The sequence below is a fragment of the Tauraco erythrolophus genome, chromosome 21, assembly GCF_009769465.1.
Source record: "Tauraco erythrolophus isolate bTauEry1 chromosome 21, bTauEry1.pri, whole genome shotgun sequence".
Classification (NCBI taxonomy): Eukaryota; Metazoa; Chordata; class Aves; order Musophagiformes; family Musophagidae; genus Tauraco; species Tauraco erythrolophus.
This window is the reverse complement of record NC_141485.1, coordinates 1,242,662-1,266,858: the sequence shown is the minus strand read 5'-3', so window position 1 is coordinate 1,266,858 and position 24,197 is coordinate 1,242,662. Positions and strand designations below refer to the sequence as shown.

At 38.5% G+C, this 24,197-nt stretch overlaps 1 protein-coding gene across 4 annotated transcripts in view; it reads right to left on the bottom strand.

The window, feature by feature from the left end:
* The window catches only part of NF1 (neurofibromin 1), a 90,037-nt gene that overhangs the window by 42,390 nt on the left and 23,450 nt on the right, over positions 1-24,197 (bottom strand). For 3 of the 4 annotated variants that reach the window (XM_086624768.1, XM_086624767.1, XM_086624769.1), the window contains 24 exons: positions 23,459-23,593; positions 22,772-22,885; positions 22,311-22,390; positions 20,891-21,014; positions 19,281-19,424; positions 18,337-18,583; positions 17,936-18,009; positions 17,741-17,824; positions 16,694-17,134; positions 16,138-16,277; positions 15,768-15,890; positions 15,279-15,362; positions 14,559-14,675; positions 13,821-14,002; positions 13,504-13,715; positions 12,724-12,885; positions 11,584-11,687; positions 10,563-10,698; positions 6,003-6,065; positions 3,936-4,094; positions 3,466-3,563; positions 3,194-3,340; positions 2,660-2,806; positions 2,201-2,311 (listed from right to left, as the gene is read on the bottom strand). In XM_086624768.1, the coding sequence (XP_086480894.1) occupies positions 2,201-2,311; positions 2,660-2,806; positions 3,194-3,340; positions 3,466-3,563; positions 3,936-4,094; positions 6,003-6,065; positions 10,563-10,698; positions 11,584-11,687; positions 12,724-12,885; positions 13,504-13,715; positions 13,821-14,002; positions 14,559-14,675; positions 15,279-15,362; positions 15,768-15,890; positions 16,138-16,277; positions 16,694-17,134; positions 17,741-17,824; positions 17,936-18,009; positions 18,337-18,583; positions 19,281-19,424; positions 20,891-21,014; positions 22,311-22,390; positions 22,772-22,885; positions 23,459-23,593 (3,428 nt within the window). The remainder of the gene's footprint in view (positions 1-2,200; positions 2,312-2,659; positions 2,807-3,193; positions 3,341-3,465; positions 3,564-3,935; positions 4,095-6,002; positions 6,066-10,562; positions 10,699-11,583; positions 11,688-12,723; positions 12,886-13,503; positions 13,716-13,820; positions 14,003-14,558; positions 14,676-15,278; positions 15,363-15,767; positions 15,891-16,137; positions 16,278-16,693; positions 17,135-17,740; positions 17,825-17,935; positions 18,010-18,336; positions 18,584-19,280; positions 19,425-20,890; positions 21,015-22,310; positions 22,391-22,771; positions 22,886-23,458; positions 23,594-24,197) is intronic. The other variant, XM_086624770.1, reaches the window with a different exon arrangement.

Genomic DNA, 24,197 nt, shown 5'->3' with positions numbered 1-24,197 from the left:
TTGCTAAACTGCCAGGTAACTTGGTCAATGATTAAAACTTCATTAGAGTTCAGTATCACAAACTAGAGGAATCAGCTCCATTCTTGCACAACTGAAGAAGAGTAGATGTGCAAGAGGCCAGAGCCCGTTCTGGAGCTCAGTAGCATTTAGTCTCTCTTCGCCCCAAAAGCACGATTCGACAGTGGACAGTCTGCTGACGGGTGAACCCGCAGCTGGGTGGGACACACAGACCATAAAGCAGCACCAGTAAAACACCAGAGCAAACTTGCACAAACACTTGCCTCCAAACGCCTTTCAGATGGCCGGTTATGAAAGAGGATTCACTTCCACTATTGTGTCTGATGTTCAAGGCTTATTTTTAGTCATCCACTCCTTTCTGCTGAATGCAACAATCCTTAAGCATGAGTTACTAAACAAAAGGTCACAGCTTTCCACACTACTTAGCCAAGTAAAACAACTTAAAATGCAGACTTTCGCACAGAATAGGTATTTTAAGGTTTCATAGTGATGCAAACGGAATTACACACGTAGCAGTAAGATACACCCAACTACAGAGTTCCCATTCTAGGAATTTCATACTGTCTGAACAGCTACTAGTTAACACAAGAATATCCAGAAAGGTGAAGATGACATAACTCGTTTTCGGGCAAAATCAGAAGATTAAATATGTGTTATCACTTTTTCATAAAGTTGTGTTATTCTCAGCATGTGATCAGCCACTAGTAGGCTGACAATTAAAAAGTTACTTTGCAGTGCTTTCGATTTAATGTTCTCCCTTTTCAGTTTTTACATCTGTTGTTTCAACAGGCAAATTCTCTTGCAGACATGTTTCACAGTCCAATTTCAATATATATCCATAACAGAACAACACTGTGGTTACTATCGTTACACTCAGTACTTACTAACACTGTAAACGAGTGACATCCTGCTTTATTATTTATATTCCAGCTTTATTAGGGCCCATTACTGGCTTGTCCACAACATCTGTGTACAAACAGTCACCCACTGAGCCACACTGGCATCAGGACTCACTACCACCATCAGTGCTGGTGGGAACATCCCAGACCTTGGCAGCACCACCACGTGCCCCGCCGGTGCCAAAACCAGTGGTCCCAGTGCTGCCACGCCAAACCTCACCAGCAACACCACTTCCAAAAGCAAAGGCACCACCAACACAGCACCGAGAACAGGTACAACAGCTCTCATCTTATTTTTACAGTTCTGTCTTGGGTTGCACCTGGCTGTGAGCAACGACTTTCCTTTTCTTAAAAAGCCTAAGAATGACTCTCAGTACGGAGTGCAATCGCTATGGAAACTGTTTGGAATATGCTGTCCTCCATGGATTTTATAGTGCAGTTACTTAATAACCAGACTGAAATACCACGTTTCCCTTCTATTCTTACTCTAGCTGCAGCTTTAAGACTACAAACATTAATTTAAATAAAACTACTCATGTATTTTATTTTTTTTAAAAAGAGAGAGAGTATTATTTGACCATACACTGACTAATACTGATCTCAGGATATTCTTCCTAAATTCTTCAATACTGCCACACATGTAACTCATTGTTATGAATCACTATCTTCCAGAGAAGGGAAGACTTAAAACTTCCAAAGTTTTGCCCACTGGAAAAAACAGAGTCTTTTGCAAAGTTCACAGGTCAACACCAGCTTTTCTTACTACTTTAGTGATACTTCCAGAGACCTCAATCATTTCCAAAAACATGGTATTATTGTCACTTAGAACATGATGGTGGAATTGAAGCAACATCATGGTCTTGACTATGTGTGAAATTTGTAAATTCTTGTCTTACTCTTTAAAACAAGATACAGAGACCATTTTGAGAAGTTTTATCCCTTGTTTTAGCCTGTTACGCATCTCACACTTCAGAAAACGAAGATGCTAAAATCACTGATAAAGGGTTAACAGTAACGTAGTGTAGATGTAGTTTACTTGAGACAATGAAAAATTAATTAAACATTTAACATTTTAAGTATTTTCCACAGATACTCACATGGCAAATCTATGACAGTTCTGATTTAGGCAACGACTCAAAAAATACTGTCACCAAAATTTGACAAACTATTTTCAGATTCTTGTGTGCTATAAAGTCATTGTCCCTGTGTCCCTTTTTAATATACACCCAATATTTTTTATTTTATGTGTTTATTTCAGACAGTGAAGGTGAAAGATTTCTTACCGCCGAGCAATGTAGTAGAAAACAGGATTGCCAGCTTTTGATGTCCCAGCTTGGTAGAAAATATTTAATGTTTTCAGTGCTTTGAACTCCTCTTTTTCATGTACTTGATGCCTAAAAAGCAGTACATTGACATCAACTTTCCACAACTGCATTTAAACAAACAAACAAAAAAATCCCACACAAACAAAAAAATACCCCAAACCCTCTTTATTTATCTCTTTAAACAAAAGCATTAAGTTCATACAATCTTGAACCTTTGTCAAAATACAAAAATTACTGCTGTTTCCAGTTCTCAATTTAATTTTGGAGATTGAAATCTATTCAGAAATCTAAAAGGTCTATGTAGACCCAGCTTTTTGAACTCTCCTTCAAAACGAAAGCTGGAGTTTCAATAACTACTTATCTTGCCTTATGGACTAAAGTCTAGAAACCTACAACCCTCCCCGATTATCTCATTACCTTGTCATAAATTCTTCAAATTTGGAACTAGTGAGATTTAAACTGGACCAATGGGTATCCGCCACGGGCTTGTGCTCAGGAGGACCCAGGTAGGCAAGAAGAGTGGCCATCTTGTCAAAAGGTCGTCTTCCAACAGCCTTGTGGTCCCTACAAACAGCATACTGGTTCAAGGAAAAGTCCTCTTCTACTCAGCAATTCTTAGTTTTTGCCCACTACCCTTCCTTACCTTGAATGGGCTGGATTTTCTTTTTTAAAGTTAAAAGAAAAGCGTTCAATGGAGAAATAAAAAAAAATGTTTTGTTACACGTAGAACAGTTTTTACAACAGATAAGACAACTACACACTTGCACAAAAGGCTGGCAGTGAAGCCGGCAGCAAAGGAGTTAGGCACGTTCCCAATAAGACAAAAGTTTCCAAACGTAAGAATTTTCAGCCACGATGTTCTCAGCAATTATAACAAAAGCATCTGAAAGCACTTCCAAAAAGTCACTTCCCATCCCCAGTCCCTTCTTCGTAATAGCTCTGAAGTCCTACCTGTTGCTGGAAAGGTACTGGCCGATTTTCTCCTGGTTGTTCCACAGCAAGCGGTGCAAAGCCAGCACGTTGCCGTCGCTGATGAAGGACAGGCTGTGGTTGACGGTGTCGCTGGCTGGGCAATCGGACGCGATATCAAGGAAAAACCTGGAGTTCAAAACCAGTAATAACCATAAGCAGGTAAAGGAAATCTGCCCAGTGGACTCAGTGTAAAGGAAAAGGCTGCAGGAACGCTCTCCGCTTACTCTTTACACGACACAGACTGTGCCTACCTTCGTGCTGCGTCAAAATTGCTTTTTACAAAATCATTAAAAGGCCGCATATGCTCTTCTTTTGTAAACAGGACATGATTAGCAATACTCTGAAGTATCTAAACAACAAAGAGATGGTAGAGACACATAAAGGTTTGATGTAGTAACTGTTCTGGCAGGCAGTTGTAACTTCACTCTCAGAAACACTCATTTTAACTGGTGAAACCTCAAGACAAAAAAAGGCCAACGAGCCAACTAATGCCAAACATGTTTGCTTTCAAAATATTTTTCTTCACATGCTTGTAAATACTAGAAAACAACTTCCCTTACTTACAAACTGATTTATTTAAACATAGTACGTGAACGGCACTTTAAATATGGTTGCGACAAAAAAATACGAGTTCAAGTAAATCTTCTCCCTCTGGTCAAAGAACAGAACTAAATCAGGTAGAACGTACAATATGGCCAAATAGAAACATTTACTGATTCACCTTTGACATCAGTTTCAATCCCCTTTCAATTCTTGGCGGAGGCTTTTTATCCAAAATCCCCGCCTCGTACGGGGAGACGATGGCAGGATTGATGAACCGCAGGAACATGGCGCTTCCCACTGCTCCAATGCTGTTCTGAGGAAACCGCTGGCTAACCACCTACGAAGTGGAGAATTACGAAGAATATTTTTGCACTGAAGAAAAGGGAAAGCAAGCTGAGAAAAGCCCTGTGTGGTAATGCAACTTCAAGCATTCTTTCCATACCAATCGAGCTCAATACGTTTGGGGATTGTCTTGCTTGGACAAGCCTTGCATCATAGGACAATCAGGGGCGAGTGGACGATCAGACACGAGCAAGCTTTCCTTGAGCTTTTGTACAAACCTTCTCACCAGGGTGAAATTGCTCCAAAAACTACTGGACAAAGATCAGAAGGCATATTTCAGAGTCACTGACCACTTCGGACCTGCCACCCGCAGCAATGCCGACAAGTGCCGTACGGTCGTACTCAGGCGGGCACAGTCTTCCCGTCAAACACAGACCATTCTTTTGAAATTAGTGGGTCTTACTTGTGTATTTATAATTTCACTACTGATCACAAGAGCCTCTCCAGCAGTAAGAATTATGCTGTAAAGTCTCAGGAGTAATTTTAAATTTGTGGGAGGGAGATCTTTGTAGAAATACTCTTGAGAACCATCACATCTCAACAGATTTGCCAAAGGAGGAAGGGCACAATGAGCCAGAGCTGAGTGGTCAGTGTACTTTTCTGTCTATACATACACTGTCCAAAACCACTTAGAAGGAATTTGCTAGAAGAACTACAGATTTTAAATACTGTTCTTCGCTATCTAGAACAAAGATTTTTCTGAAAACTTGTAAGAAAAAAGAAATCTTCTTCCATTTTAGGAAATCAACTACACATTACTAAGAGGACAGTCTATTCTCTAGGCATCTTTGACTTTGAAAAGTTAAAGATAAAGCTCCCTGACAAAAATAAAGTTCTTAAATACGCCACGTGTTTCTATAAAGACTCAGAATCTATATGTATTATTTTCTTATGAGTAACAACGGTAAATCGAAACATCAGATTCTACCTTTTGACAGAATAAACCTAGCAAGCTTCATATTTTAAGTTACACTGCTTGAAATAAAAAAAAAAGCACTTCAATTTACTAAAATACTTCAAAACATAACTAATCATGCTTCTTAAAATGGATAAAGCCATTAGTACATACACAATATATCAAGAATCACTTGGGTTCAGTAGAAACTTCATTCAGTTTACCTTGTGATGCAATCACACATAATATTTTCTTGTACAATACTAGTTTGCACACAGATTTTGCATTTAAAAGTGATTACTATTCTGTTCAGTTACAGCAAAAAATAAGGGAGCTAAATAAAATAATTTATTCTGCCTTTGATTTATTCATACTTTTCATTTTGAGATCACTGTCAAAGAAAAAGATAAATCTTAACTTTTAATGACACCGCTCTATCCTAATCTACACATCCAAACTGTTTAACACAGCAGTTACTTAAAATGGGAAATCTGCTTTTCCCAGTAAATCAACACAAGTGCTAAATTTTATTGCTTAGTCACAAGGCAAACAAAACAAAATATACCAGCAACACGTCATATAAGCCTCTTTTCAGTAACCCAGATATATTAATTGATCTTCTCCCAGGATGCAAGCTCAAGTCCAGTTATCTACCAGAGTGTTAAAACAACTAAACAGACTCAGATTTTCCCCAAAACCAAAGAAAACATTTTTCTTCCACATTTATTTTAATTTGAAGATGGTGGCAAGGGCAGAAGAATCAGAATATTAAATACTAAGCAGTAATGTTAAAAATGTCTTTTGTTTACTCAAGTAGGCACACAGAGAATATTTTAAATATAACTTAATTCCAGTGTTAATTGAAATGAAAGCTATTTTGTGCCAGAATTAGTAGAATGATTTTACAGTGAGGTCAAATAGACTGAAGTGAAGATGTTTTGAATAAACAGCAAAAGATTTCTGTTGTGCTTTGAAAGAAATGGCTAATAAAAAGGTCTCCAAACTTACTGATTTTTTGTTTTCCTTTTTTTCTTTTACGGTAGCTTTATTCAGTAGAGAGTGGCAAGTTGCCTACAGAACAGAGATGAGCACAAACAAGTCACAGCACCAACTACATACAGCAACAAAAAACCAATGTTGACTTGTACATAAATTACACAGTAAAATGTAACAAACATAACCAACAGAAAATGAAATATATAAACTAAAGACTGATGATGGAGATTTTATTCCACAGTTTTATTACATCTTATTTACAAAGCACTAAATACAAAACAAGCAAATGTTGCGTTTCAATCATTTCTACTATTTCTGGCTAGATCGACAGTCAAACCACGGTCATGTGCTCGTGATACGCAATATTGGGCATTAAAAGGTATCTTCAGCTTTCAGATGTATTTCACCATCCCAAATAATTTTAATAGTAGAAATAGTAAAGTCTTATACCTTTGAAATACATATTACTTTTAAAATAAATTTAGAGTTTTAAATCTTCCCAATGTTTCTCTGTGTGTCCTTCAATTTGGTGAGATCTGTGAATCATCACGATTCTTACTACTGTGACAGCTAAACACTGCCATAAAACACTCTGTGGAAAAGGGAAGAAAAAAAGCCAGCAGGTCTACATTAATTTATTATAAATTTCCAAATCAAGACATCTGACTTGACTGTGCTTCTTTCTGCATTTCATTCAAATGCAAAGAGACCCACCAAGAAGCACCACGTTCTCTCACATTTCCCATCAGGATGTGAGCCAAGCTATGGTACAGCAGCCCCGCTCCCTCGCGCACAGGGCTCCTGCTTTTCCCTCCTGGAGCTCAATCCTACATCCTTGTAGGATGTGACAGTACATGAGCATCACTGAGACGTCCCCCAGCACGCAACACCTGGAGCTGCAGCAACAGAAAGCTGCCAATACCTGGAGTTGGAGAGCAAGCATGCACCAGCAGTTCAAATAATCTTTAGAGTATCACACAAACTGGAACTGGAAGAGAAATTCTACAACTTGAGAATGTGAGAGAGTAAAAAAGTAAAAAAAAACCAACCAAAACAACCCCAAAACAGTCAGTAAAAGTCGTTCTGCTAACTAAGCTAAATTTAAATAGCTCAGATTTGTGCAGGACCTGTTAATATTTAGCCAGTGGTGCCTCTACCAAATTTCTGACTCGTGCAATTCCTGCAGTCAGTTTCTGAAGCAGTCATATACATATTCTACTTATCAGGCTATTGCATTTAAAGTAAATAAACTTTCCATCTCTCTTTATAAGAAAAATCCTGTATGTTTGTGTGGTTTTTATGAAACAGCCAGCACAAATTCTTCCTGTGAATGACCACGTAACACTTCTGAACATACATTACCTGAACAGGAGGAAGGGTGAGCCTGTCACAGTACTGGTTATACCATGTTTCCAGTCGAAAACACTCACCAGGGCTCTGTTCTGGTAACAGAAACCAGCCAGCAGAGACCCCCATATTCAACTAAATGCTCTGTTTCCAAAATGTTGCTACATCGATGGAAATTCGCTCCAAATGATTTACAGAACATACCTGCTGAGTGTTTTTTCTACGCTTTAAAACTTTAAGCATAAAAAGACACTGCAAAATTCGGTCTCGTTTACTCGTATACTGTTGTTGGGATTGAACACACTCATAATATAAAAAATGAAGTTACCCTATAAAAGTAATCTATTTGGTTCTTATGATAAAAATGGATTAATACGCCCCAAAATTCCTATTTTACTTGTACTTTCTTTCAGATAAAGGCCAGACTCTTCAAAACTCTCTGGAATTTGAAAGTACAGAATGAAATATTACACTATTTGTGTAAACAAACGTTTGTTACCAGCAACAGTTGAAGTAGTAAACGTTGAAGCCGAGTACCAGTTAATACCACTCGTGTTTTTGCCAGTAAATCGTCTCTTTCAGGAAACAAATTACCCTTGTTACCAGAAAAAAAATTAAAAGCAAGAATAAAGGCAATAGATTTGATATGGTTCCATAGAAGAATATCTGGGAATGCCCTCTGGTGAGTGTGTTTTAGTAATTAATTTCATGTAGAAATTAAAAACAGTTTGCATAGAAATAATTTTTAGCAACCTATCACTGAAATGGAAATAACTCTGATACATCCCAGTGACAGCGCACAAAAGCAATTCTAGGAAAAGGTGTGGGACAACGTGACATCAAATAAGGGAAGCAACAATCCGGGTTCCGCGCAACATTTTCAGCAACACTCAAATATACTCCCAGTCCAAGTCTGTAAGACCAGTTGTTGGGACTTGAAGGAAACCAACTTGTTTCCCTCATTTCTCAACTGAAAAAAACCAAACCCCAAAAACCTTCAAAACCACCCCCGCCAACCTGAATACAACCGCTGAAGGAAGGAGAAACCCACGACTTCAGAAGCCATAGCAGAAACAAAGGCACCTAATTTGCACGCCTCATTCATTCCAACAGCTCACAATAACAACCCACCATCCACCACCAACAGGACACACAATTCACTGCTTCTCACTTCCAAGTTCGGGGAATTTGCAGCTGCATTTATTAATTCAGCATTCACTGTCAAAACACAACTAGACTACTCCGCGTAGAATTTTGTGTTACTCATCATTAGTTCGCGCAGCTCAGCAAATCTACTGTCCTTGCTTTTCAGGGATATGGGATCCATGGTTGGAAGGCCAAAAATAGCTCGTTCGGACCACAGCCCAAACATTCTGCCATGCACAGCTCCTCTGTGACATCCTCCAACAGGACTGGAAAGTGTATGAGCCCTGAGGGCAGAAGGAGTATCCCCCACTGGAATTTTTAGCCGCAGCTAAATCCATCAGAAACACACAAAGAGCAAGAGAGACCTAGAAGCATATTGGGGCTCAGCAACCTGCTGCTGAGCTGCTGCAGAGAGCAGCAGAATGAGGACAGGGCAGAGGAGTCAGGGATGGAGACTGGGAATGCAGGTGCTTGAAGGAGAGGTGGCCAGGAGAGTACCACTAGAGTAGAACTTACCCTACAGAGGGCAGTGCACCATTTCGGAAGGCTGCTTCTCTTTAAGTATCATTTACAAATGGTACCAGGAACATGCAAGAGGAGGGTGGTCCCAGCTTGGTAACTTCCCAAGCACTAAAGTTCTAGCCACAAACAGAAGATAGTCTTTGTAATTTGTCTCATGAAAGGAATTCTATAAATACTTTCACCTGTCTCTTCCAGGTTCTCTTCCTCCCATTTACCTGCTGAATTTCTCAATACTGTTTGCAAAGTGGTCAGCTGCCTAATCCAACACAGCAGCCCCTTCCTTATGGGAACACACTCCGAGCCTCTGACAGGCAACGGCATCTTCATCAGCACGCGCTGCTCACAGCCGCTGCGCGACGCTTTACTCCGTAGACGAACACCCATTCCTGTTGTCATTCTACCACTCGATAGAAGAACCCACCTGCCTCAGAAGCACAGAGCACCTGCAGCATCCTAGTCACAAGGCTAATGCTGCTTAGGAAACTGTCTGCCAGTGGACCTCCTTCCCAGTACAAGCCAATGGCTTTCCTTACAGCTGTCCACAGCAGCCCAGAGACTCCTGCTGCCAGAACGTGGTTACGAGACACGACACGGAGCGTGATCAGAATAAAGCCTGAATGATACAGTCTTATCTCACCCACAAACGACCTTCTTCAGGGAAGCACACACAACCACAAACAATCCTCTACCAAATACAGCCAACAGCATTTTCTATGTCTTTAGGATGTCCTTCCTTACACTCAGCTTCAATCCACACTTCCTAAAATTTGAGACTTCTAACTACTGCAGTCCCACTCAGCAGCACACAGGTTTGTTCTTACGAGCATCTTACACTCTTTAACCTGCTTTTCTATCAAAGACAGAGAAAGTCTAAGATTGTGCCCACCTGTACTGCACAGCTAAATAATATTCCTGGAGCACTGACCCGAATAATAAATTTCACAGACAATTTTTGGAAAAATTTACTTCAGAGAGATATGCTCTTGAAGAAATTGCCTCTATTTTTATGCAGAGAATAACCGCCTAGAGTCAGTAACTGCACAAGAAGCTATTTTATCCCCAAAGTTAATGTTTATCAATGGTGTGATCCATAAGACTTTTAGAGAATTAACAAACTTTACTTCTGATTTAATTGATCCTGTACGAAAAGCAAACAAGTACACTGTTCCTACATTCAAAACCTGCCACTTGTGCTGCCTTCTCTATAGAGGGCCCATATGATAAACTGATAAAAGCAAGTATGACCATTACCTCCCCCGTTAATCTTTAGTCTCCCATAGACATGCTAAAGCAGAGATTACTGCTGCCTTATCAGATCTGAGTTCCTAACTGTGATTCAACTCCCTAAAAAAAAATACATGGCCACCTCCTGATTGCGAATCCAAGTCTTAAACCACCATTCAATCCCTTCAGTTTAGACTCCTCTTATTTAACCAACATCTGAAAACAGTCTTTAAAAAATGCCTGCTGTGCACCCACTACTGGACCAAGCTCCAAACTGCTCGAATTATAAAAACAAACCCCAAAGCCTAGGGCAGGCAACCACTGCAGGCATACCTGGTATAAACAATGGCACACACTGCGAAGCTGTGGTGGGAACTCCGAAGAAGAATTAATGATTGCATGAAAAAATTTTTCTGTCATTTGCAAGAGACTCCGCTGGTTCTCTTCAAGGCTTTCTGTAGGCTCCAGCCTGAAACAGACCCATAAACGTATGACCAGCAATCAAACAAATGATACCAGCTCTACTTACATGTCTGGCAGTAACCTTATTTCCCAGGGTAAATAGAAATCTTACAGAAGTATTTATCATCTTTCACACAAAAGTTTCCATCAATATTTTAAACCACGTAAATCACAAATATAAGGTCATTTAAAGCTCAGTAATATACAGACAGCTATAAGTGGGATCCTCTCACACCATTCCATACAAAGACATGCATACATAACTCAACTGATAACTGCATTATCAGTTTGATGATGGTTTCTCTGAAGCGGATTTTTGAGGCAGACACAGATATTTGAGAGTTAAACTATTAATATATCTTTTGGTAAGCTACTTGAAAGAAGAACACTTAAATTTTTCTAAGAGTTAGCGATAATTCAAAGCCATAGAACAACAGCTACTAAACCCAAGTCTCGGAGTGATGTAAGAGAAACTAAAGTACAAAAATTCCACACGACATGCACACATTCCATCTCACTTCTGTAATTAATTCAATGACCTAAAGCAGACGCTTTCTGGTACTACTGGAAATCCCCACATTAGTGGCCTACATAACAGCATGAAGCAGCGAGTAGAAGAGGTCCTGCAAGAGCTCTCTACCTTCCTCACTCTCTCAGGGCTTAGAGGACATGCAGCAAAACTCATCTCGCTGTGTTGGACAGCTCTGTACAATTCTCCCTGCGTATAAGGATTGCAGATACAATTAATGTGTCTGGTAAGGTGAGGAGTGGAAAAGTACGAAAGTATGAGAAAAATATTTGCAACAAGGAGAAAGGAATCCTATTATATTTACAACGACCGGGGATCGTGTTTACAAATAAGTATGTTTTCTCCCCCCCTTGAATCTCAAACCTGGTTGGATCCACCTCAAAGCTAACATGCTGCCATTCAGAGGATGTGATCACAGTCCTCAATAAAGGTTCCAAAAGCTTCTGCAAATACGTAGCACCATATACCTGTGTAGAAAGAAAATCAGGATAGGTGGCCAGATTAACGTGGCAAGTCACAGGAACACTTCACAATTCTCTAAGTGTTAAAAGAGCCTGAAAACATTTGGCTTGTTTTGGCCTAAGCCAGATCTCTGTAAAATTGGTGTTTCTATAATATAGTCTCACCTCTGAAGCATATCTGTGATCAACTTCTACAAGAATTTTAATTGATTTCAAAATTAAAAGTCACTTAAATAACCAGAATAACCAGATGGAATTCTTTCTTAGAGCACAGTGACTCAACATCCCATCTCTGTTCATATAGTACTACACAACTTTTTAATCCGAAACAGAAGCATAAACAAGACCTCAGAGTTTGTCTCCCCCATCCTTAAATTGTCCATTACAAAAACATCACCAGGAACAGTCTTCAAGCTGGTACTAGCCCCAGAATCCCTCCTACAACTAAAGTAGTCAGAAGTTGAAGGAGCCCTACTACGACTGAAGATTATTTAGGAAAGGACCTTAAGGTATCTAAAACTTTTACAAATATTTAGCTGTTTGTATCAAATCAGTTATGTTTTCTAAACAACTAGAAATCTTTATGAAATCTACAAATCTTGCAAACATTTTTGTTACGGTGACCGGTTGTCGTCCTTACAAGGCAGAACATACAGACTAGGCAAGATGAAACATTTTTTTGCCTTGGAAATTTTGAAGAGGACTAACTGCAAACTTAAGCCTAACTGGGTTGAATCATCAAGTCTTGGCAAAAAGTTAGTTCCAGGAGGATTTGTATTTTTCTGTCAGGCCTGAGCATAAGAGATCTACAAGATATAGTTCATCCAATGTTAAAACATTAAAAGCAAAACCTCCCCTAAGCTTAACAGATGTGCAAGCTGAGACTAACTTAAACTGAGACCCAAAGGAAACTCTACTATTTTCACCTAATCCCGTTGCTCAAGTGCTTAGCACTTAACGCAGTTTTGTATTTTTATATTACTAAACTAAACTTTTCCTGTTATTGAAGTGATCTGTAGCAGAAAAAGATTAGATAAAATACCTTAAAACAGAAAGTCATTATTTTACTGGCTAAGCTGTTCCCTCGGAAGAGCGTCTGCATGGAATCCGCTAGTTCAACTTCCTTCGAAAACATATTCCAGAGTAGTTGGTAGAGCAAGTGTCGGGAATCAAAGAGTGTGACCAGGACACGAGCTAGCTCATCCTTAAAAGAAGCAATGAAACATTAATCTGATTAGCAGTGAGCCAAAATAAGTATAAAAAAAGAATTATGAAAAAAACCACCAAGCAGTTTGCACTCATGTTTTAAATTTGCTATGGAGTCTCGCACGTAAATTACAAATTAGGCATACACAATCTCTCTAAATCTTTCCTACACTATTGCTTGTCTAAAAGTCTGCCTCATGATATCCAGTCACACAAATCCATAATGGTTAGCCCAGATAGATAAGCAGTTATTCTGCTAACAAAGCTCAATTCATCTTGCTAGAGGAGCAAATAGTTCTGTTCGTCTGCATTACAGCACACACAATCCGTAATAAATAACCAGCCCAAAGAGGTGCATTTATTACAACTATATATGAAATTATTCCTAAACATTAACTAAAAATTTACTACAAGGATGCAGTTTATCATCAGTATCTCTGACAATTAGATTCAGTATACTTTTCAAGAATATACTTTGAAAGGCTACCTATCATGGACAGTAGGTCTAATTTCTCTTTCGCAGGCTGCTGTTACATCCTTAATGTTTGTACTAATCTTTATTTCAAGTCTTAGTATTTTCAAAAATGTAGGAAATAAAATGCATGAATCAACTTACCCACTGAGAACAAGGCACGACATTGGCTAAAGCCATAGCAATCGGGAGCTCCCCCTGATCACCCATCATCGTAACCAACTCCACCAGCCTCTCAAACCGATCTGCTAGCACTGTTTCTGCTAAGGTATCAAATTCTGTCCCCTGTTGCAGAATTTTGGTGAGGACTTCCATAAACGTAGCTCTTGTTTGGAGGTCTTTATGATAGCCCAAGCCTGATTAAAAAAACCCAGAACTACTAAGGAAGATGTCAAAATAAATTAAACACCAATGTCTTCATTATGTACTCATTTAAGCTCAGTTATCTCTAACTACTTTACCTATTGAGTGCATAAGACCACTGTCCACATTTGCATTGAGTAAATTTGACATAGCGAGGACGGTGCAGTGCCGTAGCGAGGCCAATCTCCGAGACATTCCACGTTTCCTGCCACCCGTTTGGGCACTTTCATCTTCCACTTCGCTACAGTCGTTTAGCAGGTTCATAAACAGGGTGAAATACCTAAAGAAAAAGAAAAAGACTTGGTAAGTAAAACACAGTCTGCGAAGGCAACCATCTGAAAAGATCTGCATACAGTAGCAAACAGACAATAAGCCTTCCAAAAAAACTCCTAACTGCCCCAAGAAATCTTTCTTGTAGCATAGTCCAAACTTTCAAACATCTTGTAACAACCAGAAGGCACCGTCCTAAAATTTGTATGCAAATTTTCTCAAACCAAGCAAGTGAATTTCACAGGTGTGCCTTTACAAACAGAGGTCTTGAAAGACATTTTTACATGGATAAAAACGGAGCATCAAAGCAAGCTTATTACTCCCATGAATTAAGCATATATCTGCATTAAGCAGAAACAGAACCAAATTTTATCATTATTTTCTAAACGAAAATGTTTCCATAAACCTAGGAGGCAGAAGATTTGTGAAATGGGATAAGAGGTAATTCCTGTTTGGATAATAAAATTATTTCTGCTAAAAAAAAAAAAAACCATAGTTTATTATAAAAGTCATATGTGCATCTACTTGGAGTCATTGCATAGAAAAATAGTGAAGTCACTATTTACTTAAGAAATAACTGAGATTTCGCTTCCATCAGCTCAACACCATCTCCTTCTTCAGGCTGTAGTGGAAGCCCAGCAAGAAGAGACACCACTGCTTCCATACTAGCTTGGTCCAAATCCCTGAAAAATAAAGTTTTAAGAAGCTGTGAATTAGTTCAATAGAATTAGTCTCTCCTTCCCCTTGATAATTTTCCCATCCAGTATCAAGTCCCTTTTCCTTATGCATCTAAATGCAGGTGAAAAAAAAGAAGTTATTCTAGTTAAGTTATATCCATCAGGAAAAAAGCTATTCTGTGGTACAGGTTCAAGTGATATATCTATTAAGGACAAGAACTGCACATCAAATTTGTCCCTAAAAAAAATAGGTAAGTATAAATTCAACACTATAATGTCTGATGATTTTATTCTTCAGAACGCACCATGTGAAGATATAACTCTGGCAAATACAATGTTCAATCCTGATGCTAAATCAGAAAAGATATTAAAAAAAATTAAGCAAACACAGTAGGTTTAAAAAAACCAAACCCACCACCTCTAAGCCATGTTAGTTAACACTATACACTAAATACAATTCTGTTGCTCTTCGCCAAAACTTAAGTTTTGATTTTTGTCTTTTCCTTAAAATAGCTAATGCTAAAGGGAGTCCACATAAGTGTGGATACCAAATGCCACCTGGAACACCGTTAGCAACTTCAGAAATAGTTTGATAGTTTTCCCTCTTACCTTGTCAAGCATTTCACATCTTCATCTGTTGCTTGATTAGATGTTCCCATAACCCAGTCTGTCAAATATTCCACCATTTTGTTCCTGTTACAGATATATTGCTTTAGCTTTGATTTTGTGGTCGTTTTTTTTAAACAACCCTTCCCCAAACACAATGAATATTGTTGGCATCATTCTTTATTACAAATTTGGTGTAAGAACTGTTTGAATCACCACACACTGAAGATGAACTGATTTTATTATACCAACTAATATCCCCATCTGTATCACACACAAAATTTTAACATGTTTAGTATCCCCACACTCAAAACAAAATTCTAATGCAGCACCAGGCTCTCAATTATTCTCGAGACAAAGACAGGAGTGCAATCCCTGTACCAGGAATGCTGGGGTGAGACAGTTTGTGGTTTATTTTTTCAAAATGCAACCAAACAACATTACATTTGTCCACACTACACTGCCTTAGAAGTTATATAATGCAATATTTACCTAAATTTCATCTCTTGGCAAAATGAAAGGTCGTCTCTTCTCTCCATCATTACTTCTACTAACTGACAAAGTTTAGTTTTTATTTGAATTGCATGTACCAAATTTCCAAGCACACGCACATACCTGAAGAAAAAAGCAAAAAAAGAAAACAGGAATGCTTACAAGAGTAGGGCCAAGCTATGGAATGGTTAGGCTTTTAGAAAGGAAGTCACCCTCCACCGGCACACTTTATGCTACAGCGTAAACGATCTCCACGATTACCGAAGTTGAAAACCTGCTGCTGCTTCTCAATGGATGCAAGCAGAAAAAGTATAAACTTGAAGAGTCTAACTCACTTCTTAAACACATTACTTTGAACAGGATTTCTTACCTCACCAGATTTAGCATCATTGTCTCAATACTAGCTTGTCCCAGATGTTCTGAGCTCCCTTCTGTATGATTGTCAAGTAAATTCTTCATTATAGCAATGGTTTGCTCTACAAATTGTGTGTTGGTCTCAGTTAACAAAACCTACAAGAAGAAAATTGCTGGTCTTAATTCTTTACACATAAAACCAAAAACCAGTATTTAGCAAATATAATGCAGCATTTCAAAAATCAGACACGTATTTTTCTAGTTATCACCTAGCCAAAATAATTTCCATGTCAAGATTAAATATGTCAATACTGCCAGCCACAATTCTAAGAACATTCTCACAGATTCTGTAACAGAGTTCACTAAGAATTCAAGAATCTTTTAAATTACTTGATATAGCCTGGAATCACAAAACCAATAATTACTCATGCATGCTGTCAAATATAATTACAATGCTTGCAGGGCTTTTTGTACAAAACATGATCAGATACCATTTTCAATTACCCATGTGAAAGACAAGACTGACACATTTTATGAAGACACAAAAGTGAAGGACAATATCAACACTTTACCTGTCCTTGAGAATCAAAAAACTTGCTGATGGTATTCTTCAATTTGTTAAACAGCATTGGATAAAGTGCTGGACTCAACTCCAAACCCACCAGATCTTTAATATTGGTCCGTATCTGAAGTCCCACCTTCTCGTGGTTACAGACCATCAGAGTCAGTAAGCGATCGATGAACTTGCTCACGGGAGTCTCCGCGTTCCCCTCAGTGGACACCATGGATATCATGGAGCCCTTCCGCTCGTTGACAGGGCCCATGGGGGGGCTGTAGGTCGCTAACCCTGCGTTGCTACGATGCTGTAGGCACACTCCTCCAAGGGCACACAGGAACCCCGTCATGTTGATCCACTCCTGGAGAGAATCCGTGTCAGACAAGTCTATGGAGCCTCCCCCACTAACATGTGACATTCGTCTCTTGACAATTGTCTTATGAAGACTTTCAGTAACCTGAAAAGGAAGGGCTGAAGATGAAATCTCTTCAATTAAACATAACTAACGGAGATCAGAACTTTAAAGTATTCTGTAACACATCCTGCCATTTACAATTCCAGTCTCAAGAACTTTCTAAGATTCACGTTTCACCGTTCATTGTGATGGCACGAGCAGAAATCTACACAGAGGCACTGGTTTTGGAGAAGCTGCAAAAGCAAGGCTAGACAGGACAGAAGGGGGGTGCCTGGTTACCTCCATGCTCCACACCAGGATGATGCATATTCAAATCATGACAGCCAGAGGCTTGTTTAAAGACTTCCAGTGAAAGGGATTTAATAATTTCTCTAGTAGTATTCCAGAGTTTTCACTGTTCTTTTTTTCAATTTCATTTTAAGCTCAGTCTCCATCTCCCTCACAGCAATTTAAGTCAAATTACTTCTTGGTCTCTTTGTAAGCACAGTGGACAACTGATTGCTACTATTTTTCTCGAATACTTTCATGGAGCTTAAGTCTGTCTACAACACTCATTTTCTAGATTAAAATTCAATTCCTTAAAGCAAATAAGCCTAAATAGTTATTTTGAATTTCTAAGAGTTGAACCTATGGAAAAAATTCAGTCACCTGTCCATCTTCCATTTTGTTCTTTGGATAGTTAAGGATTAGTTTTGTAGCTTGTTCCCACTTTGCATGTGTATCCTCCCATGCCTAAAACAAGATATACCAAGATTTAATTTCAAAACTACTTGTAGCAACAGTATTCTCTGTTTGCAAAAAAATAAGCATGCAAAGAGTATATAAATTCAGAAGAAAACTTACCTCTGTGTTGCCTGCAGTTGGATGTTCAATGCGTCTTAATAACGCCATCACTCTTTTCTGAAGAGCTGCTCTCCCTACAAAGGAGCACAGAACATTTCACCAAGTTTTTTGAAAACCCACCTACATCAATATGAGATCTTTGAAAGAAATTATTACATTAACAGAGGAACATAACCCCTTTAAATGTTAAGAAAAGGATTCTTCTTGCTACACTTTAAAACCCTCATGAACTCAGCCACTCAAATTCCCTACTCCTTCTAGCAATTCCGATGATTGAGATATTTCAGTGAAAGCAGGAGTAGCAATCAAATCAAGAATCTCAACCTGTTTAAAGAACTCAAACACAAATAATAGCCTGATTACACAGGTAGAAAAGTATTTTACAGATTCATGATTCTTACCTGTTGACATCATATTGCTAACAGAGGCAAACTCCATGAAAGTATTGTAATTTGGCAAAAAATTATGCACCGAGACTTCATCTACTCCACACCTGATATCCGCTTCCTCACAGAGGTGGCGGAAGCAGGACATGGCAACGAGGACTGCCTCAATATCGGGGCTCCACAAGAACATGTATAAGGCAACTTCCAATTTTGTTTGGGCTTGGCGACAAATCGGCGTTCCGCTGCATCCTGCTGAACTTTCCTTGGGAAACAGAGAATTCCGAATTTGGTAATATTGCTTATGAGTATGGCAATTTTATTAAAACTCAGCCTTATCCAAAACGCTCTTTAAAACTGCTTTTACTGCAGCAAGAATAAGCAATCCTGAACAAGATCAGAGCTCTGCAAATCTGCTCCTTTCATAAAGATAATGGTCTGCTTACGAAAATCTTGATATTGGAAAAGTGTACAATAAAAAACAAAATGAAAGTTTTGGCTCACAAAAAACACTCTAAATATTCTCCCTCTGGTATTTTTTTTCTACAGCTGGAACTAGCAGTAAAACTGGGCTTGAGAAACATGGCTGTCAAAGGGCATACCTAACTAAAATGCCTGGTTTTATGATCCTTCACGGAACATTCAAAATGCATGCACTACTTTAAAGTGGGATTTAAGATTTACTAACAATGGACTAATGTGTAGGAATGCTATGTGCAATCCTAAGGAAAAAAAATATTCACTAACATTTTAACTTGAAAAAGGTGTGACCTTTTGAAGTCTGAAACATGATAATTAACCAGCATATGAGATACATACATTATGTAAGATACAAACGTATTTCCTTCTCAGAAACAATTAATTTTATTTTTTAAAATTACTCTCAAAGTAACTTAATTTCTACTTGCACACAGATTTGTCTCCCTAAGTGTTAAAAAGAATTATTATCATGTATTTCTTACCATGGAAGAATTCCCTTTCCCTTTCCTGAGGGTAGCTCCTGGAGTACAGCGTATCATCTCTTCATGGTCAAGAGAAATTTGACTAGTCCCACCTCCAGAGACATCATAAAGGAAGAGAAAGTGACAGGAACTCCTGTCTGATTGCTATAGAGAGAGGGAAGAAAAACAATAAATCAACTTATTTTTTAAAAAGGGTAAAAAGATAGATTTCAAGAAGGCAGAAAGCTCTTCAGCATTTACACAGTACTTTCCACACCGGTGTTTTCAGGGCTTTATAAAGTTACCATTCATATGGGTATCTTAGACTGCTGTTTCCTCTTACAAATTATCTGGAGAGTCATCTTCAAAAAACATCACTCTGAGGCAAGCACAAAAATGATGCCTTTTCCTCCCTTCCTTGGAGCCCTCTAGAAGTCCTATACGCTTCTTGGTTTTACTCCACAGAATATATACTAACATAAATACAATTATAGTTTAGATGTAATTAAGTTTAAAGAAGCGAAGCTCAGGAGTACTGTACATTTTATTCTATACATTCTACATTTGATCAGAAAAGCAGGAACTGAGATTGTGAAGCAGAGCTCTGATAACAACTATTATCTCTTTCTGATCCTGATATTAATGACCATCTTTTAAGCATTAAGAGGAAAGATATTTTTAAAACAAACTTGTTACTTCTTAACTGGAAGGAGACTGATTATTATTAAGCATAATCTCTATTTGAAGGACAGTTATCTCCACTTAGAAGCCAAATGTGAAAGTCTTCCTGAATTCATAGAAAGCCAGAACGCCTAAATTTTTCAGCTGCGATACGTGAGACTGTATTTAACAAATATACATTACACTGGATACACTGAAGGAAAAAGCCTACTGCTCAGCATCAGCACAGACAAAAAGTAGTGTTCATTAGTAACAGAGCAAGCGAAGGTGAAAAGCGAAGGAAAGAAAAAAGTCACTCTCTTGCTGAGAGAGGACTTTTTAAGCGTGCTACATACTATACGTCAGACAGTATCCTTCTCCTATTAACACAGCGACTTTTAGGTAAGAGAGAAAAAAAACAGAAATTCTTTTTTTTTTTTTCAAAAAATAAAAAAAGTAATACAGCGAGTCTGGTTTTAATTCTAACAGGTATAGCATTACAATGTGTGTTTGGCTTGGAAAAAGTCTCTTGAGACTACCGGAAAAAAGCAAGTCAGAATTCTAGGACTCCCACGAACCTGAGATCCAAAAGGAAATTTTTATTCCATCCATGAAGTATATTTTATTGTAACTATCTTTCCCTTTTTCTCACCTTGTGGACTATTTCCCTTTGTACTAGGCAAACAGGTATCAGGCACCAGGTTTCTGCAAAACATGTTTTCCAGGCAAGCAGAACAACTTATGTAGTTAAAGTAAAAAAAAAAAAAGCTAAACCTAACTTCAATTAACAATTCTGATCAAGGGCACCTCACAAAGCGCTGTCTCTCAGCAAAGAGGAAATCAGAAAAAAAAAGTCTAGGTGTAGCTATTAAATGACTTCCAGTCATAAAAATAACCTGGTAAATAGAGTGACAAAACAGAGAGACATTCATTTTAATGATCCTAACAGATAGATGTTAACGTTTACTTACTTTGTTTTTCAGAAGAAATTTATTCCTACAGATGAGAATCTCTCGCAGCCACTTGAGGATTTCTGTACTGCTGAGCATCTGATGACTCGTCAGTTTCTTGCAGATATAAAAAAGCATTTGCGAACTGCAGCAAAATTGAATTCAGCATTAGCTTTATAATCTAGTAAGAATTTTTTGGAAGATATTACTACATTTCACATAGAAATAGCAAATTAGCATGAATATCCATCCTATAGATATACTACCATCATCTTTTAAAATGTATAACAGACACAATATAGGTGTGAACTTTAAGTGAGAAGCAACCCCCTGGCCCTTCCCACCGCCCAGCTGGCCTTTTGAGCTCCCTAGAGGAAGTCAAGCAATTTGGGTACTTGTTAGAGGTCCAGACTCCAGGGCTGTCGCTTCAGAAGTCCTCCATTTATCCACAGAACAGATACAGCACAGACAGTGGCAGTACAAGTTTACCTACACTGCTCTGATAACGTGTCTCAACTCTGTTCTGGAAGGAACACATCTAGGGATGTTCCTTCTTCATATCCATTCAGGCCTCACACTCTCTGTTAAAACTGCCAAAGGGTCCAAATTAGTGTCAATTTTAATGGGTTTTTCCCCCAGCCCGAACAGACCACAACCTCATTTCCACTAATAGAAATTACAGCAATGAGTTTCAGCTACTGCCCACCTGGCAGGGCTCAGCCCCAAGCCTATCCCATCACAAGCCCCTCGAGCCACATCGAGCAGTCGTGCAGGCCGATCTGCTGACGCTGGTAAGAGTGTTGCTTGTAGACTGTTGTTCCCTTTCTTCTAAAAACATCTGTGCCAATTCTGATTCTATCATCAAATTTTATTATTTAGTTCATGCAATTCTTAGAATTCTGAGTTTAACGATTCCTATTTTCTGGTTTAGCATTTTGTGTAATTCTATTTTTTTTGGAACTTCACTTCCCTTAATATTCTCCAAGAAATCAACTGCAACAGCTGCTGTGAAGTTATAAAAAGCAGGATGACTTTATTAATTTTTTTTAAATACACAGGAAAGACAAATGGAGATCACAGGTCAGGGCAAACTGCTGCCTCCTTTAGGTGAGGGCCTCAGAGGCAAGATTAGCAAATCCACGCTTCTAGAATTGCTTGGAATTACCTCCCCTCAGCCCCAAAAGGAGAAAACAGAATTTAAACAAGTAGTAAACATTGGGATGAGGATGAAAGTCTCTAACTTTTCCAGCAAACGCTTAACGATGCTTTTGCTAAATTCGTAGCATAAGGAAGACAGAACTTTTCATGAACACGCAGAGTAATTTTGACTGCAGATTGATGCCAAAGTTGCACAGCTTTCCCAAAACATTCACAGCTATTTCAAAAGAGAAGGCAAATCACAACAGCTATTTCTCTAATGCACAAAAGTTAACTTACATACCTAATTTCCCAGAATGTTTCTATAGGTGCATCAGGATTCCACAGGTCAATGCTGTCTAACTGGTGAAGAACTAGCAAGGCCTAATTCCAAACAAAGTAGAGCTTCACTTAAAGGCAGAAATTTGCAAAGTACATCAGCATAGGCAGAGAAATAGGTGCAATCACATATTAATTACATTGTTTTAAAAACAATAAAAGATGTAAAAGTATTTTATACAGAAGAACGAGAGTTCATTGTTAGTCCGTGTCGAAAGTATTTCATTTTAGTCTTTATGACATATCTAAACTTTAAACTGAAAAAGGGTAGATTTAGACTAGATATAAGGGAGAAATTTTCTATGATGAGGGCGGAGAGACACGGAACAGGTTGCCCAGAGAGGTGGTAGATGCCCCATCCCTGGCAACACCCGAGGTGAGCAGCATGTGTGCTAACCCTTTGGCACAGGCTCGTTTGCAGCTCACCTCCATGGCCTCCTGCGCGATGTCTGGCATGCTGGACTGCGGAACAAGCTGGACGAGGCCCGTAATTAATTCAGCCGTGCTACCCTGCGTCTCGGGCCCTTGCTTCCTTGGATTCTAAACAGCAAAAAGGAAAACAAGTTGAAGTTGTAAAACTTTTTAACAACTGACCATGTTACTGACCGCTACAGCGGCATTCCTGTAATTAAACTAGGTGGACTTCTGAATCTTTAAGACAATATCTCACTTACTTCTAAGCTACAACACCCTTTGCACACCATCTCTTTGACAGAACTGAAATATTTTTTAAATTAAACAATAAACAGACCTGAAAAAATGGAAGATCTAAGAGCGCATCTGTCTCTAGACTTGAGACATGAGATGCCTTGAAATGACTAATTTCCCCTCCCTTATTTTAATTTTCTTCTTGTTCTGTTCCCCACCTTTTCCCCACCCCAACTGCCTTCGGAGTTAGAGCTTTATGATCCCTTTCATTGTGTTGCCCCAGTTCTGTAAGATTTCTTAACTTCAAAGGAAAAAGACAAAAACAAAAAGAGCACAGAAGCATCATAACCAGAGAAAAGAATGAGTAGAGAAGTATCCTAGATACCAGGTTTATGCTTTTAATTTTATTCATTTAGCAGCTCCAAAAGTGAACTTCACTACAAATGAACAGTACGATATACTTACACACAGCAAAAGCTTTGGGTCAGCATGAATCAGTTTTACCAAAGACAACAGCAAGAACTTGTAGCTTCTGGTTTCCAAATCAGTAGGTTTTTCTTTAAATTTAAGACTTGTCATTTTCTCCTTAAATGTAAGACTCTGGTGGAAGGAAAAAAATTACAGTCATTGTCAGTAAGGTAGTCTACATAGCAGTTACAAGCATCTTATGATGTGTATTGCTTTTATAATCTATATTTCATGAAAAAGTTTAAAAGTACATCAAATTCATTCAAGTATAGTGGCATAACCCTCTACTTAAAAACCCCCTTTGACACACGCAAATGCCATCACTTCATCGGACCTTTAAAGTTTATTTCAGAATTGTTTTAGTGAGCTGCATGTGGACATAAAAGTTTTTGCATAAGACAAACCGTGGCAAAAGCAAAATGGATAAAAGAACGAATAAGAGTTCAGAGGGATTTTCTCTGGTCTGAGAAAGAAAAGTAAATGTTTCCAAGTAAACTTGAATACATGAGAGGGTAGGGAACTTTTTTCCAAAGGCAAAACATTCTCTTTATTTTCTGCCACAATCACAGTCTGGATGTCAGCATTTTCATCTGTACAGCCTCCAAAAAATGCACCTTTCAGTTTTCACAAGGTATCAGTGCATTGCTTAAATAAAAAAAAAAAAAAAAAAAATCTAGCTTCATCTGAAAAATCAGTAAACTACTTCTGTAGCATTCAACTTCCTCGTGTGAAACAG